This window comes from Megalobrama amblycephala, linkage group LG13, assembly GCF_018812025.1.
Source record: "Megalobrama amblycephala isolate DHTTF-2021 linkage group LG13, ASM1881202v1, whole genome shotgun sequence".
NCBI classification, from domain to species: Eukaryota; Metazoa; Chordata; class Actinopteri; order Cypriniformes; family Xenocyprididae; genus Megalobrama; species Megalobrama amblycephala.
Window position 1 is genome coordinate 7,922,225 of NC_063056.1, and position 19,357 is coordinate 7,941,581.

General features: G+C 38.6%; 1 protein-coding gene across 1 annotated transcript in view; it reads right to left on the bottom strand.

The window, feature by feature from the left end:
* Positions 1–4,041: 4,041 nt before the first annotated feature.
* Positions 4,042–19,357, bottom strand: part of LOC125243904 (X-linked interleukin-1 receptor accessory protein-like 2) — a 567,738-nt gene continuing 552,422 nt past the window's right edge. Inside the window, exon 5 of the mRNA XM_048153770.1 lies at positions 4,042–6,557. Coding sequence (XP_048009727.1) covers positions 6,550–6,557 — 8 coding nt within the window. The 3' untranslated portion in view covers positions 4,042–6,549. The remainder of the gene's footprint in view (positions 6,558–19,357) is intronic.

Here is a 19,357-nt window from a genome sequence, read left to right on the forward strand (position 1 = left end):
ATTAGGGGTTCAAGCACGTAGTGCTGAAACCCTATTGTAATTGTTAGGATTATTATTATTATTATTATTTTTCTTCTGCCGTAAAACGCATCGTGCAGCCCAAACCGTAAATGCTAGAGACTTGAAACTTTGTCAAATGATAGTACAAAAATCGAGGAGAGGTTGACAAAGTATGACCCAAATCGGCCAATAGGTGGCGCTACAGCAATCAAATGCGCAAAATGTCTCATAACTCCTAAACCGTTTGTCGTAGATTTAAAAATTTACATATTTGGAATCCTTGGGTCAAGGCGGTCAAAAGTGTAGAAGATCAGTTTCGCTCTTCGAGGTCGCGTTTTCCCGCCATTTTGAATTATGTCCAAAACCTACTTTTGCGAACTAGTCCTAGGTTTTTCGCCCGATCGGAACCAAACCAGTACAGAAATGTTCTCTGGAGTCTAAATATCAATAATTATCAAAAAAAAGTTGAAATTTTGATTCACGGTGCTAAGGGCCAAACGTACGTAAGGGGAGCCACTTTTACTAAATGGCTATAACTCAGAACGAAATGAGATATTTGCACCAAACTTGGAACACATGTGTACAGGCTCAATCTTCGGTCATGGTAAAAAAATCCCGTCGATTGGACACTAGGTGGCGTTATAAATTGAAAAAAACACATAAATGGCTATAACTAGGCAACCGTTGTACCGATTGACTTGAAATTTGGCATGCAGTGTCTTGGTCCAAGGGGGCATGATAGTCTATGAGGACATTGGCGTATCTCAAAAAACATGGCCGCCATTGGCCAATGAAGTTTGAGCACCTATTAGACCAGGTTAACGGAGGCTGATTAGAACGAAACTCAATGGGCATGTTCGACTCATGGTCCTAAAGGTCTGTAAGAATTTTGAAAGAAATCGGCCACAAGTTGGCGCTAATGAGTTTTATGCCTCAGCAATCATGTGGTGTTTCATAAAACCACACAATTTCCATATCATTTGATAGATCTCCTCATGCTGAACAACTTTGCCTCAAGAACCAATGCTGTCAATCAAATCGTTCATTAATTATTCGCAAATATGTGAAAAACCTACTTTTGCGAACTAGTCCTAGGTTTTTTGCCCGATCGGAACGAAACCAGTGTAGGACAATTCTATGGACTCTCTAGATCAATAATTATCAAAAAAAGTTGAACTTTGCCCTTTGGGTCGCTATAACTGGGTCATTTAGAAAATGGGCGTGGCTAAATATACCCAAAAGCCTATAAAACCTAAACAAAAACTCAGAACTTCACGAAAATAGGTGAACACATGCAGCATATGACTCTAAAGAAGCATACCAATTTTTGTGTAAATCGGACAATAGGTGGCGCTATAATTGTGAAAAAACTTTAAAAAACATACGTTTTTAATGGTTTTAGATGTAAATATATATAACTTTGGATGTGTCTCACTTATTTTCACGGGCATCACGTCTTTAGACTCCTGAATCCTTGCCGAGTCCAACGATACCAAATATGGTAGGTTTTGCCTGATGGTTTGTGCTACGTTGTGATTTAGCGCTTAAAAAACTTTTGCGAATATCTTCGAAACCATTAGTCCGATCGCGACGAAACCACCGTAGGAAACACGAAACCTAAGTTGGTTTACTATAAGCAAAAGCCCAAATGTCAAAATTTTGATAGGAAGTGGCAAAAAAATCCAATCAAAGTCTTTCATGGGTCATTTTTTATGCTCTCTTATATATAAGTGTCTATAACTTCAAAACGTAACGAGATATTTTCACCAAAATTGGCACACATATGTATGGGCACACTCTGAGGACACCCAAAAAAAGTGGTGGAGATCATGCAATAGCTGGCGCTATAACTGTCAAAAACCTTTAAAAACCATATTTTTCCTCACTAAATTGCCTGAAACTGCCATTTGGTGCCAATAGATAGCAGTAGATGGCCACTAATACAGTTCAAGATTATATTAGTTAACTATATCAATCCTTATAATAACATTACTATTCACATTTTGTCAAGGTTTACCACTTCATTTGTTCATTTTTTGATATCTGTTTTTGTAATCACATAACATTACATTTACATTGAGACCTGAAAATGATGATTTTTAAAAGGGGATACATGAAATAAGCATTTTATAACCTATCATTGATTCCAAATATCCACATCTGCAACAAATTGTTTGTGTAAGCACATCTAATTAATGAAGTTAAGAATAAAACAATGCTTTTAACCATTGAACATAGACTTTTAAAATGAATGTGAGCCAATGACTGGTCATCTTCTGCCCTCTGCTGGTCAAAATAGTAATTTTGTCTTACTACTCTCTAAAATTGTTCCATAATTCATATTTAGACATTATAAAATCACTATTATAACATTTACAGACACGTTTTGTCAAAATTCTTCACTTCATATCTATTGAAGAATTAGTATTCGCAATTGATTCACATTATGACATTATGGGGAATGTGAAACCTAAAAGATACTTGCAGTAAACATTTTGTCACCCATCATATATATATATATATATATATATATATATATATATATATATATATATATGACTAGGAGACTAGAAAAAAAATTATTAACAATAATTTATTAAAAATATCTAAATGTAAAACATAAATGTGTGTGTGTGTGTGTGTGTGTGTGTGTGGCTAATAACTACTCAGGAAATGCTCAGACCTTCTTCAAGTAAGCACATGTGACATTTTACATAACACTAGGCAATAGTTTTGCTTTTAAATTCATATGTAGGCAATGTAAAATCATTAAAATAACATTTCAAATTATATGTTGTCAATGTTTACAAATCCCATAGACTGACATTGGCTGTAATACTAATTATGCCAATAGAGGGAGCCACAGGATAAGAAATCTTTCATGTGAATTCAACTTTTTTTCTTACATCGGTTAAAATGTTATATGAATACATGCTTCAAGTGCTTTACACAAATAAGGATTGTTTATACCATCTAAATACTGAATATTGTTCGGGGAATACACATTTAAACAGTTCATTATACAGGTAAGTTAATCTCTGTTGTCAGAAAGACTGTCAAAGGAATCAAAGTTGTTTTCCACACGTTCTCATTTCATTGTTGTACACAAGAAGACAGAATGCGTTTCATTGTAAGTTCACAAATGTGTCAATATTCATCTGGTATTTATTGTTGATGTTCATGGTTTACTTTGGCGAGTTCTGATAATGCAATTGTGGGCGTAATTTGTTAGAGATGAGCTAATTAGCATTAGCTATGGAAGTATTACTCTGGGCCAGGTGTGTTTGTTTTATGTTCGTTTCATTGCATTACTGTATCATTGCACTTTGCATTGACTATAATGACATGTTAAGACACAGACCCTGACAGTCTAATCTGTGTGTATTGTGCATATGCTGTTGATATTATCATTATTGCAAGTCATGTTATTGCAACTTCATAGAATTTTATTTATTTATTTGTCCTTTTAGATCATTATTACAGATACTATCACAGATAACTATAGTGCAAATAAATATATATATTTTTGCGCATATGTGCTTAAAGGCCTTAAATGCTTGAACCCCGGTAAATGCTGCTTGCAGCTTTAATTCTTTTGTTTTTGTAGATGGACAATCTGTCTTACCAAGATGAAAAAAAAAATGAAAACCAAATGCTTGGAGATCACCAAATCCTTTTAGAGGACTAAATGACACGGACAAAGAGTGAGAGGACAGACTATATAAAACATCACTCCACAAAGGAAATATTATCATGATATCCAGCCCTTAATGTCCCCTCAGTTGTGAGTAAAATTGTGTTTCATATTATGACTTAAAAGCAAATAATAATGGAAATTCTGTATCATTTAATACGTTTATATTGAATACATACATATTATATTGAATATAACATTATTCTCTTCTTGTTTAGGAACCATGTACACCCAACCCTGTGCTGCATATACTGTAAATGGATGTGCCTTGGATGCAGTCTGTTTTAGAAATAATGATGCAAGTAGAGCTTAGATTCTCTGCCCGAGCCCGAGCCCGGACTCGGCCCTATTTCCTGCCACCGTCCTCGGGCCGGGTCGGGCCGGGCCCTTGATAAAGCACGTCACGTGTCATGCGCAGCGTCTCGTCCACTCGCACTCGCAGTCTCGCACGCGTGACGCATCACACCTGCTGTGCGTGCTGTACTATTCAGTAGCTTAAAGCCTCGTTTACACTGCACGCGTGTGCGGCACGTTACGTTACGGCGCCGCGGTGCGTTTGAGAAGCGTCCCAGAAGGGGCTCACCGCGCCGCTTCGCTAAAGATAGGCGCCTCGCCTATTTTTGACGCGCAGCTCAAATACAAAATAAAGTCAAAATAATCACCCTAAGTAAACTCCTGCTGATATTTCACATCACTACAATGACAGAAACTGAAGACAAGAGATTCGAAGTTGAAAAACTTGAAATTTCTTTGTTTTTGTTGTCCATAACTGGAATTTTAAGTGTGTTAACTTCATCTGTATGGCTACAGCAAAATAAAGTATGGTATAGCAATAAACACAATCAAACCGGACAAAATATAACCATTTAGCCATTAAAAACATGAAAAATTTAACGAAAACAATGTTGGCCAGGCAAATCTTGTGGTTTTGGGAATCCAGCCGCTTCACTTCTGAAATGCTTCTGGTGTGAGTTGACACCGCTCAGAGGATGGAACAAAACCTTGTCGGAGCCATACGAACAGTGTAAACGAGGCTTAAGTACAACATGGAGCTTGAAGAAGCAAAGAAAAAAATTAAAACAGGAGAATTAATTTTGAGCAAGTCTGGAGGAAAATCGGAGGTATGGAAACATTTTAAACTAGTTTTAATAAACAAACAACGCAGTTTACATGCTTCTTCCTTGTCGTATTATTCATTAAGATAATAATTAATAAATGCACGCACAATTATGAACTTGATAAATGTTACAGATATGTTTACTATGCACAAACAAATGCTTTTCAACTTACATGTAAACAAAATTCAGAATTAAATGAATGTGCTGCAATTTGTACAAAAAGAGAGTCTGTAGTCTAGTGTTTTAGCCATTAAATAAGCACATTTAGTTTCAAGTTTGTTAAGTTTTGTTTTGAAGAAAGATTTTCTTTAAAGTGAATTTCGTTTAGTATAAATTGTATCTTAATTTTAATACATTTTTCATCATCCAATTACCTGGATTTAATACATAAAAAGCAATATAGCAGACAATGTAATTATGACATAGAGGCGCCGGCGCGCCGCGGTCACACACCTTTTGAAACTGGTAACACACCCTGTCACCGAATTTACAAACGCACATCTTGCTTGTTGCTCACACACATATTATGTTGAAATAACAATATGTTGAAGTAACATTATTAATAATAATTAATCTTTAAGAATATTTGATTGAATGCTGAATGTTGAGCTTGTTCAATTTAATAAAATTAAAACTTTAATTATGATAATTAATTTAATATTTAATATTGAGTGGCCAATTTTTGCTCATTTATTAATAGTATTTATATAATTTATATAACTGCGCAGCTCCCCCCTGTAGCCTAAATGATCTAGCACAGCAGCACCTGTGTTAAAAAAAATAAATAAATCTGGCGCCGCCCCTGGTTATAACGGCCCACATATTAAAAATGGTCGGGTTTAAATCGGGCTCGGGCTCATAATTACAGTGGACGTGTCGGGCCGGGCCGGGCTCGGACACAACGTGCTCGGGCTCGGGTAGGGTCGGGCTTGATTTGTTGGGCCCGATCTAAGCTCTAGATGCAAGGGGAGAAGGTCTGTGAAGTAGACGATATGACCAGGTCACCACAATGTACTTCATCTTCAACCTTGAATATGCTTCAAAGCCGAGAAACACTCTAACATTCTTTGTCCTGTTTAATGTCCTGTTTAAACATTATATTAAAAATTATATATAAATTAAAAATTAAATGATTAAAAATAATATAAAAATGATAGATATTCAGCTACATTCTGTTAAAGGTTGATGGAAATTTATAGATTAATGAATGAAATGATTTATTTATTTGATTGTTTATTTATTTATTTGAATGATAAAAAACAATATTCCTTTTTTCTCTGTCCATTGGTGCCTGTGCTCATTATATTTATGTATTAAACATTTTATAGACAATCATTGTGTTCTGTATTCAATGTTTTGAAATGGGATTAAGATATAGTTATATAAGTTTTATATAAGACATATAGTTAATGTATAATTTATATTATATTTTAATAATTATTATTAATATATGTTATTGCTATCTAAAAGGAAAAGGTTCAAAATGGAACCTTAATGAGGCTTTAATGCACCTTTAAGTGAAGGTTCCAATTAGAACCTTTTTAAAAAGGTTCAAAAATGAACCTTTAAGGTTCCCCCACAGTTGCAATCGCCAGGAACCTTAAAAAGTTCATTTTTGAACCTTTTCTTCTTAGAGTGTACATTCACATTCTACAGAGCACTTTATTGGGATGGATGGATGGATGGATGGATGGATGGATGGATGGATGGACCCCAGTGGAGGAATCAGTGTCATCACTATTTTCCTGGCAAAAGAAAGATAAAATTAATAAATTTAAAATGCATATATCTGATAACAGTTTATTCATTTATTAAAATGTGCCACATTGGTTATTCGCAATTTGCATTTAAGTACATATAAATTGAATTTAGCGATCCTTTTCCACTGATTTCCCCCCCCCCCCCCCCCATTCAAATTTAGTCATGTTTTATGATAAGGTTTTAAAAGTGGAGCTTTATCCAAAGAAAACCAGTTCAACTCTGGTCAGATTTATTCTAACCACATGATAACCATTTGAAAAATGGCTTTGCTTATTTATTGACCACACATTGGTTGCTTTAGTGGTTATTCATAAATCAAAAGTAAATCCTCTTGACAGTGCTGAGCATTAGCATCCTGGCAATGAGCATAACCTCTAATGTGTATTGACTATTTCACTGTTAGTACACACCACAAGAGCTGTAAATAGACTCATGTTTGATCACCTTGTTCTCAGAGGGGAATCTTTAGTTTGATGTAGATTTTTTTTCAAAACAGATAACACTGACAGCAAAATCTGTTTATATGTAGTAAAATTGTAAAACTAGTAGCTTTTATATAACAATAAGGGCCCTGCACAGACTGCAGCTAAATAGATTACATTCACACAGTCAGTTATTGGGATTGACAACCACATTTACCAAAGTTACATCAAAGATGGCGACGTCCATAAAAGTATAAACATTTTTAACATGACAAGAGTCCAATCGAGCCATGAGTTTATCCGTCAAATCTTCTGAAAATGTACACTGTCACTCCCTTAAATAACCGAACTGTGTGTAACCGTTTTAATAAGGACTCAAATACTGACAACCTCAAATACTGTGTACCTGTGTGTGTGTGACTTTTTATTTCATTCAATTAAAGCAGATGCTAATGCAATGGAGGCCAGCTAGTAGTCGCTGTGCAAGTAAACCTCACTCCTCTGATCTCAAGAGATGCTCTAGCGACTGACGCTAGAGGTTGCAGCCTTTAACCTCCTTGTTAGACTCTCATGACAGAGAACCAGGTTCGAAGCTCGAACAGAGCGGGGTGAGTAGGACCTGGGTGAGGGGTTACACTAACTAATCTTTTTTTTTTTTTTTTTTTTAAATCAAATTCACTTGTTAAATTATTTGTATACCATTCCCCATCCTGTTATCCTTGGCTATTTGACCCATATTTATAAAAGTCCCAACGCCCACTGCATTTGACAATGTAGATATTCTTCTAGATATTTTGTAGATACTTTTCCATCCGTTACAATAAATTAAGACTAGCATCTTTCTCCATCTCCCCCTACTATCGTTTGTGATGAATTAATTGGTTCTTATCTTGCATCCTAAATTAGATAGATAGTGCCAGATAGATTAGGATGTGCTGAAAACTTTCCACTTATTTTTAATAAAAATAATAATTAAATACATACAGAGTACATAAATACAAATACAAATACCATTAAATGCAGACTGCTTTGTCTCTGTGTAAAGGAGAAAGGTCATGGAAGGTATGGGGTGAAAACTATACTCAAAAAAAATCCTGCTGATTTAGAGCAAATTCTACTTATTACAGAGCTAGAATTTCTACAACTAGAAAAGTAATCCCACCTCAAAGAGTAAAGCTGAAATAAACTGAAAAATTTCTAAAAATTATTTAAAGGTGCCCTCGAATGAAAAATTGAATTTATCTTGGCATTGTTAAATAACAAGAGTTCAGTACATGGAAATGACATACAGTGAGTCTCAAACTCCATTGTTTCCTCCTTTTTATATAAATCTCATTTGTTTAAAAGACCTCCGAAGAACAGACGAATCTCAACATAACACTGACTGTTACGTAACAGTCGGGGTGTACGCCCCCAATATTTGCATATGCCAGCCCACGTTTCCAACATTATAAAAGGCATTAGACAAGGGCAGCCAGTATTAACGTCTGGATGTGCACAAACAAATCATCAGACTAGGTAAGCAAGCAAGAACAATAGCGAAAAATGGCAGATGGAGCGATAATAACTGACATGATCCATGATAACATGATATTTTTAGTGATATTTGTAAACTGTCTTTCTAAATGTTTCGTTAGCATGTTGCTAATGTACTGTTAAATGTGGTTAAAGTTACCATCGGTTATTACTGTATTCACGGAGACAAGAGAGCCGTTGCTATTTTCATTTTTAAACACTTGCGGTCTGTATAATGCATAAACACAACTTCATTCTTTATAAATCTCTCCAACAGAGTAGCATTAGCTGTTAGCCACGGAGCACTATCAAACTCATTCAAAATCAGAAGTAAACAATATAACAGTATACAATACTCACATAATTCGACGCATGCATGCCGCATGCGTGACGAACACTTTGTAAAGATCCATTTTGAGGGTTATATTAGCTGTGTAAACTTTGTTAAGGCACTGTTCAAGGCAAGCGCGAGCTCTGTGGGCGTGGACCACGGGATTTAAAGGGGCCGCAGCATAAAATCGGCACGTTTATAATGATGCCCCAAAATAGGCAGTTAAAAAAATTAATGAAAAAAAAATCTATGGGGTATTTTGATCTGAAACTTCACAGACACATTCAGGGGACACCTTAGACTTATATTACATCTTTTAAAAACATAATCTAGGGCACCTTTAACAAAAATCAAAGCTTCGGATTTTTACTTTTAAACCCTCTGACTATATTGCCTTCAAGACTACTCTATTGTATTGCATTAGTATAAACCACTGATATATAATACGATCAAATTTTCTGTTATTTTTTACACACTTTGGAAAAGTTAAAATTGTACTGTTACCACAGGCCACAGATGCTGTCCACAGAACTGAACTTGTATGTATCCTAAAAATGCGTAGTTCATAATGGCATGTAAAACTTGTAATTTCAAGGTCTGAATTAAATTGTGATGATTAAAAGGTATCCCTTTTTTTTGTAACTAATCCAGTTCTATATTGTTGAACTAATGTGGTTCGAACAACACATACTGCATGCATATTAGGCATGAAAATTTGACTGAAAATTAGCCTGAAAATGCAGTTAGGTTTAGGAATCTTCTAACCAAGATAATTTCAAATTGATACAGACCAATGATGTTTATTCTAACCCTAACTTATTTTTAAACATCTAAAATTCAGAAGAGACCTGCTTGATGTAATTAAAAAAATAAATAAATAAAAATAAATAAATAAATAAAAGCTTGCATTGGAATGTGAATGTGAACATCAATAGGAATAAAAAAGCTCTTCTGGCATGGTTAACCAATTCCAAGTGTTTTGAAGCCATACAATAACATTGTTGTGAGGAACAGAGTCTCAACTACAAATCTGTCAAGAACTTCTTGGGTTATACATGTACAGGTAAAGTAGTCAATGGACAAATCGCTTCTCCTCATCCAGGTGGATGAAATGTGCAGCATTTAAAAAAGATGATTGACATCACAGAGTTTACTGGTATTTTGGCACTGATGTGTGAATGGTATCTTACTGGTAAAAAGACAAAATGTCATTGCTTGTGTGAACAGCACATTTGTGTTTTTAATGGAAAAGTTGTTTTGTAATTTTTCTGGTAATTTTAGTGTAATTTATCAGGATTACTGTGGGAAAGGGGCTACTGTTGTCAGTTTGTTGGGCTCACACTCTACCAGTCTTCCATTGGTCAGTCAAAAACATAGTCATGATTCCAAACAGGCAGAAATGCTTAGATTTTACAGAACCAGTGTTTACACTCTGAGGAAATCAACCTACAAATTTTCTTATAGTTGTCTATGCATACTAACATTTAAATTAGTTATCATTATCAATGCACTTATTTTGTACATTTTTACCTGCATCTAATTACAGCTGTAAACCTTGACCCACTGTCACCTCTGGCTTGTTTAGTTGGGGACACTTTTATTATATATACAGTGGGTACGGAAAGTATTCAGAGCCCATTAAATTTTTCACTCTTTGTTATATTGCAGCCATTTGCTAAAATCGTTTAAGTTCATTTTTTTTCCTCAATGTACACACAGCACCCCATATTGACAGAAAAACACAGAATTGTTGACATTTTTGCAGATTTATTATTAATTTTTATTAATCGATTTAATTATTAATACTACACCTTTATTTGAGTCCAGCTGTGTTTGATTATACTGATTGGACTTGATTAGAAAGCCACACACCTGTCTACATAAAACCTTACAGCTCACAGTGCATGTCAGAGCAAATGAGAATCATGAGGTCAAAGGAACTGCCTGAAGAGAGACAGAATTGTGGCAAGGCACAGATCTGGTAAAGGTTACAAAAAAATTTCTGCTGCACTTAAGGTTCCTAAGAGCACAGTGGCCTCCATAATCCTTAAATGGAAGACGTTTGGGATGACCAGAACCCTTCCTAGAGCTGGCCGTCCGGCCAAACTGAGCTATCGTGGGAGAAGAGCCTTGGTGAGAGAGGTACAGAAGAACCCAAAGATCACTGTGGCTGAGCTCCAGAGATGCAGTCAGGAGATATTAATATATAATATTTCAATCATTTAAGTTCATTTTTATATATATATATTATTGATGCATTGATACTATCGAATGAGAAATGAACTGAGCTGGATGATGACATCACTGTTTTCTCCTGAGCTTCTTCATAACTGAATTAAACTCATTTCATAATTGATGAACTTTACACAGTTATTGAACCAAACTGAATCAACACTGATCTGACTTCAGTTGAACAACAACACTGTTGTCTTTTTAGAGCTGATTTACAGCAATCTGAAACCTGCTTGCATCACTGATCAATGCTATCCTGTTTAACATTGTAAAACTGATCATCTGTATTGTAAAGTGCTATATAAATAAAGGTATACTTGAGTTGACAAATGTTTGCAATATAACATGAACACAATAAGTTCATTGTACCTAACAATTGCTTTTTTTATGTACAGTAAGTGCATAGTAGGTAAAGACACCGAAAATAAAATGTGATCAAGTATTTTAACGCTGGAAAAAAAGTCTCTTGCCTGCCGTTGAAAGAGATATTATGGTCACGCAGTCATTGTGCAGTCACTACATAACTATTTCTCTATTTGAAGATTTGCTCATCTGTTTGGCCTAGTGATACTGGAGACGATACAGCATGATTATTCTCTCACCGCAGGCTGTGTCTGAGCATATCTTACCCCAATCCATATTTTATCATGATAATACAGATCCTGTGCCTCTAGGCTATGATGGTTCAGTGCCTGAGTTTACTGACATCCTACAAGATCATTTCATCTACACATCAGTGCTCTCAATGAATGTGCATATACTCAGCTTAGACCGAACCTCACAAATATGTCAGGTTATATGTAAGTCGTAGGATTTTCTGATCGTTTGTTATGCTCTTGATGAAGCTTTAGCCGAAAATTAAAACATTAAAAAGTATTAGTCTTCAGTTGTCCATAAATGTTTGTTTTGTATGCTCAACACCTGTCATCGAAATGCTCAGTGCAGTGCTACAATATATTTAAATTCAGTCCATATTATATTTGAAAAAAAAAAAAAAAAAAAAATATTTATGTAGAAATTAACATGAAAGTCAGCAAACGAAAGTTGCGATAATCTTTTGTTCCCTATTGTGACGTATATATGAGAAGAAAAAATGGTAGTGCGGGATGTGATTTTGTCCTTCGGGAATTGATTGAATTGTAGGAAGTTGGGTGTTGCTAATTAAATGGAGGCAGATCTGAATGCCAGTCAGTTGTGGAGGATATTTAGTCCCACCCTCTGCCAAGACATACGTCATGAAAAGAATGGACATTGATTTGAGGGGGAGGGGAGGTTAACATTTTTGATTAAAGATTACGAGAGCATATGATTTGTGAAAAATATAATGATGTGCATGGATAAATAATTTATAATAAGAACTGCAACAGTCTGTTAAAAAAGAATTATCAATTTTGATTTCATGGTGAGGTTATACAACATTACTAAATGATGTAAAATTATTGTTTCATGTTAGTTATTGCATTAACTAATGTTAACAAATGAAATCTTAATATGAAGTCTTAGTTTAATTAGTAGAATGATTTTAACAAACTATTAAGGTTACAGTTTCCCTTAGTTCCTGTTTCCCTGCTCCGTTTAGTTTCAAGTTCTTTGGTTTCTGGTCATGTCCCTGTAGTTTATATGGTTACATATTATTATCTACTGTATGTTATTTATTTCCTTTACATCCTGTATATATACTCCCCGTTCAGTTTAGTCCACTGTTGGTTATTTTCTGTATGTAATTTGTTTATTTCCTTCAAAATCTGCTTTTTATTTGGGCCAGCCTAGAACACTGTAGTATGTAGGGCATCGCTCGACAGAACTTCCCAATGACTTTATCAATGAACAACATGATTGAACAAAGCTCCATTTGGTCCAAAAGATCCATTTCCTGACAGGAAACGCCTAGCCTTAACAGAAGTGATGACGTGACTTCTTTTAACAAAGGACTCTGTCTAAAGGACTTCTTAGCTCATCAGCAATAAACTAATCAGAACCCATCACGTGGATCTGATCACATTAAATCTATTGATTCTCTCACAAAACCCTCTTGTATTATCGGACGGAACAGGAAAACACCCATCAACGGATTTAAAGACGAATCTGTCCTATCAATACCTCCCTTGTGTGAGCAATCCATCCTGACCCGGTCACTCGTGACTCCGGTCAAAGTTTAAACTATGCTTAAGGACTCAATCTTGAATCTCAAAAGGGACAATTGTCGATTACTTAAAGTATTAACTATATCCAGAATAACATTTGCTATGATGTGATTACTAACATGTTGGAGTCAATGCAGTATATGTTTGTATTCCCGTATGCCTCTTCTTTCTCTGGTAATCATTGTTTTAATTAGGTCAGTCTAATAATATGTGTGTAAGAAGTGTGTCATGTTTGAGTTCTAAATGCAGAATTTATAATTCTCTGTAATTCTGTGTGAATGAAACATTGAAATTCAGTATCAGGAAAATATTAAGAAACATTATAAAGTTGTTAATAAAACAGGAGAATGTTCCACAGATATCACGCGATGTGATCAATAGACAATAGACGAGGCGTGTCTAATCTCCGTAGCAACGTCTCATTGGAGGATCGCTCCTTTAAAACTATGCTGTCCAAACAAGCTAGTGCTGGAAGTCAGAAGTCAGAAGTCGGTCAGAAATCGCTCGAAATCGGTCAGAAGCCGGACTGAAGCACAGTCGTTGAAGCCCGTTAGCCGAAGCACCGCTACTTTGACCACGGCGGAAAAGTCGCATGGGTCATTGATAACTGATTGACCGGGGCTGATTTTCCATCGAACACCCGACTTCAACCACGAGCTGCGCCGCTGATCATTTGACAGCCGTCACATCCAGACTCCAAAACACTTCGTGAAATATCTGACCAAAGTCTCCCAAGAAGAGAGCCGCTCAAGCCAGACGCTCAGAACAGTTGCACCAGCCAGCAGCATCCTTCAAAGCTTCCGCGCAACCCACAGGGCTTTCCCGAGAAGACGTCACCTGAAAGACAGCCAATCCAGAACGGGATTCTGCTGTACACGAGTCACGGAACAACCCGATTACCTCAGCTGTCACAGCAAACGCAGGTACAAGCAAACTTCTCTCTCTCTTGCTGGAAACTGGTGAAACTCCTTTAAACCTAAAGAATCAAGCCAAAGCTCTGCTTTTGTGATTTTCCTCAGGTTATGAGTTAAGTTAGCACTGAACTTGGGACTTTTCATAACTCATCAACTCCGCGAATGTGTGTGCATGTATGTATGTGTGTGTGTGTGTGTGTTTAGCCTTAGTTTCCTGTAATCATTAGAAGTAGTCAAAAAATCTTGTTTTGATTTTCACATATACGAGTTTCTTGTGCTGTGTGTCAAATTACTGCCTTAAACGTAAAAGATCAAGTTACCTCTTGCTTATAATATAATAATTACAATAATAACAATAATCATAATAAAATATTGTTACTGTTGGCCGCAGAATAATATTTTATCCAGAATTGATAAAATACTCTAACCTCAATTTTCGCTGGACGAATAATTGATGGAGTGTTAAATATTAATTCTGAATCATTTACAGTGAATCATTTACAGTTGATTCAATTCTTATTCCCTGTAACAATTAATTTGAGCTAATAAATAGGCTAAGTCCTTACAAGTAACACCCTAGCAATGACACCCTAGAAAACACGACAGTACCACACAAAGTCTGTTTTGTGTCAGTCGCGTGACTTTAGCACCTGTATACAGAGAGCTACTTTTTAGGTGTTCTATTATTATTATGAAATTTTTAGAACTTGAGAGCTGTCACTTTATGAATCAACATTGATTGAACCAACAAAGATATGGAGTATATGTAAAGATTCTCCTTTCATAAAATTCTCCTCTTGCAAAACCTTCCATGATTTTAGTGCAAATCTGCTGGGTTAACTGAATTACTTCGTTATTTCTTGATATATTTTTGAGTTTTAGACCCTGTTCTGTGTCTAAGAGAGACAAATCATCTGCCTTTGGCACTTGGGCAAAACAATAAAGGCGTGTGGCAATCTCTGCCCACACGTGATGATGATGTGTGTGGGGGATCAGAGAATGTCAAATGTGTCAGACAACACTGAGATAAATGTGTGTGTTATGCTGCTGTCTTGCCCTGTAAGAAGACAAGCAGGAAGGTGGGTCTCCTTCGTGGCCTATCAATTCATCTACGATGAAGGCTCATTAGCAAACCAGTTCTCAGACAAGCTGCTGTCTCATCTCCCATTATTTTGTGACATGTGAAAAGTCTTGACCATTGATAATGGGTGTAGTGAAAAACAGACAAGGTGGCATCCCAGTTTTTGGCAGCATTGTGAAAGAATCTTAGTGGATTAACAAACAAACAGCTCACAGCCACTGTTATTTCTTTTTTGCCAACTTCTTTCTCCTTGTCAAATAGTCACAGGATAACTGATGTTTTGAAAATCTTAATAATTTCGTTCCATAGTCACATTCAGTATGTGCAGTTTATCTTGGGCAACCTTTAGTAAGAGAGCAAGTTACAATCTACTAGTGTTCTAGTAGTGTTCTAGTTTATGAAAAATCTAACATCCGTTTAATGTTTTTCATACATCTGTGCTATAATCAAACATAAACGCATCATAAACTCATTGTTAGACAATAATTGCTAAGTGAAATGTTACATGCATACCGGTCGCTCATTTCTATAGGGTATTCATGGTCACGCTCAATGCATACTGTATGATCAAGAACCAATTAGGGCGACATACGTAATTGGTATTTCTAACAAACGAATGCTCCTCTTAAAATATTTTGCTTGCTTGCTTACTTTATTGTCAAGCAAGCAATTCATTCATATTAATGTGAGTGTACATGAGATCAGATCAGTTATGTGTAGCATATCAGGCAGGGTTCTCAACTCTGGCCCTCGAGAGCCACTATATTTCAGAGTTTATCTCCAATCCTTATAAAACACATCTGAACAAGCTAATCAGGATCTTCAGGATTACTAGAAAGCTACAGGGAGGTGAGTATGATCAGGGTTGGAGCTAAACTCTGCAGGACAGTGGACTTCAAGGGCCAGAGTTGCCCAGCCCTGCTATAAGGGAATGCTCAAAAGACAGAGCTCTATCTAGACACAAGCTGTGAAAGCAGATTTTATTATGATTCCATCACTGTGTGTTGTATAAAACTGCGCAGTCCATTGTTTGCTCTATGCTGTGCTGGATTTAGCCTGGATATGTGTACAAATGGGGGAGTTTAAGCTGGAGGGTTGAATCAAGGGCTTGATTTTAAACAAACCTACTCCTCAGTTTCCTCCAGCATGTGGCTTGAGGCACAAGTATGCCAGTGAAAACAACTTTTGGCATCCCTTTCAGAACATAGTAATCTATAGCTGCTATTGTTATACTACTGTTTTCATATATTCATATTTGAAATGTCACATTTGATGTCATTTGATGTCACATTAAAGAAAAAAAAGCATTTTAATGTAAATTCCGCTAATCAATATTAATAATCAGGATTACAGTATCGAGGGAAATCAAATCAACAACTATGATTTTTCCATAATCGTGCAGCCCTAGTCTAAATGTACTTCCAAATGTGAAGTGCAGCAGGGGTTCTTCAGAGTTTAGCTCTAACCCTAATCAAACACATCTTAACAAGCTAAACAAGTTCTTCAGCATTACTAGAAAGCTGTAGGCAGGTGAGTTTTATCAAGGTTGCAGCTAAACTCCGCCGGTATCTGGCATGGAACTGTACAGACTCGATTAGAACTTCTTTCCATCCAAAATGTATAAATACTGATTACTTTCTGCTAAGTACCTTTTAAAAATGTGATACCCACATTGCATCAGCTTGGTAAGATGTAAATCTAGCCAATCAAATTATAAATTGTGATTTCAACCAGCTCTTCCCTTTTCTGTACATGATGCAACACAATGGCTTGAGGCTGTCTGCACTGGACGTGCCAAAGTGACATTCCAAATCCATCTGGCCTCTTGACGGAAGTAGGACAAACACGTGTAGCGCAGCAGAACCAGAACGGGCACCCATTTACGGTCAGCATCTCAGCACTACTTGATGCATCCAGTGTAGACGGCATCAATAGCTGCTTTTCCACTGTTGGGCCAAGTGCGCCATTTGAGCTAAGTAAACACAAGTTAATAATAGTATCATCCTCCATAGCATGGTCGCTATTTACATCTCATACTGTCTGAAAACTCTTGCGTTACCAAGGCAACAACTGACACATTTGTACTACATTCCAAAGAGCGGCTTTTATCAGCCCCACAGTGGAGAATGAAACCATATCCGTACCGACTGGGCCGGATCGGCACGGAATGGAAAGATTAAGCAACAAGAACGCTGTTACGGATCCCTTGTTTCCCTGGACTCCATATCCCATGATCCTCCTGTTTCGTCACCTGCACTCACTTCCCTCGTCAGTTCCTCATCAACACTCATCACCTGCACCTGGACTCTATTGTTAGCACTCCCTTTATATGACACTCACTCCCTTCACTCCTTGTCCGTTCTGAATGTTGTATAACGTGTATGTTTGGTTCTCCTTGCCTTCTGTGTATTAAATACTACGTGTAATTGTGGAAATCCGTATCTGCCTCATCTCTCTACCAGCATACCGTAACAGAAGAACGGACCAAAAAACGACCGGATTTTCCACGGGAAAAAAAAAATGGAGCCTTTCACCGGGTCCCTGGATTCAGCTCCTCCAACGCCTCTCACTCTGACCGCCAGCGATCGCCTTATCGGGCTCCTGCAGGTAGGTCGTTCGCTGGAGAGGTATGTGGAGGAGTTCGTTGAGCTCGCTTATTTGTCTGACTGGCCTGAAGCAGTTTTGATCTCCCTGTTTTTGGATGGATTGGATGATGACACTATCCGTTTTGATGAACCTGTTTTTCGTTTCTCCTTAAGCGAAACTATCAATTTAATTTTGTGTTTAAATGGTTCCAAATTCTTCGTGGACATGGTTCAGGATAAGTGTTGTCGTCCAGTCCATCCAGAAACATGGTTGGCCGGGCCAGTCAGTCAACCTCCGGCTTCCTCCGCATACCCCTCCAGCAAACTCCCTGCCTGCCCCATGCTGGACCCACATTCCTCTACTGGGCCCAGTAAGCGGAGGAGGAGGAAGAAAGCCGCTCCAGTCTCTCCAAAGCCCGCTCCAGTATCTCCAGAGCCCGCTCCAGTCTCTCCAAAGCCCGCTCCAGTATCTCCAGAGCCCGCTCCAGTGTCTCCAGAGCCCGCTCCAGTATCTCCAGAGCCCGCTCCAGTGTCTCCAGAGCCCGCTCCAGTGTCTCCAGAGCCCGCTCCAGTATCTCCAGAGCCCGCTCCAGTATCTCCAGAGCCCGCTCCAGTGTCTCCAGAGCCCGCTCCAGTCCCCACAGTGCCAGCTCCAGTGCCTGTGGGGATTTTAATTGTATTTGAGGGGATGAACGAGCCCTCTCCAGTCTTTCCAGAGCCCTCTCCAGTCTCTCCAGAGCCCTCTCCAGTCTCTCCAGAGCCCTCTCCAGTCTCTCCAGAGCCCGCTCCAGTCCCCACAGAGCCAGCTCCAGTGCCTGTGGGGATTTTAATTGTATTTGAGGGGATGAACGAGCCCTCTGCTCCAGCCGCCGCCTACGAGCCCTCTGCTCCAGCCGCCGCCTACGAGCCAGCCGCTCCAGCCGCCGCCGAGCCAGCCGCTCCAGCCGCCGCCTACGAGCCCTCTGCTCCAGCCGCCGCCTACGAGCCCTCTGCTCCAGCCGCCGCCTGCGAGCCCTCTGCTCGAGCCGCCGCCTACGAGCCCTCAGCTCCAGCCGCCGCCTACGAGCCCTCAGCTCCAGCCGCCGCCTACGAGCCCTCAGCTCCAGCCGCCGCCTACGAGCCCTCAGCTCCAGCCGCCGCCTACGAGCCCTCAGCTCCAGCCGCCGCCGAGCCAGCCGCTCCAGCCGCCGCCGAGCCAGCCGCTCCAGCCGCCGCCGAGCCTGCCGCTCCAGCCGCCGCCGAGCCAGCCGCTCCAGCCGCCGCCGAGCCAGCCGCTCCAGCTATGAACTTTGATAAGACTGTTTTCCCTCCCTGCCTCCCTCTCCCGCCTCCCATGTATGTACTCACTGCACCTCCACCTCAAGCCCCCTCGCCCAGATCTCCACCTCGGACCTCTGGGCGATTACCTACACCCTGGCTCCAACCTCCCTCGTCTCCACCGTTGCCCATCAGTCCACCAGCTTCACAAGTCTCCATCCTGCCTCCGCTCACACCTTGGTCCCTCGTCAGCCTGCCTTCCCCTCTGGACTGCACTCCTCCGGCTCCGCTCCGTCCCTCCGT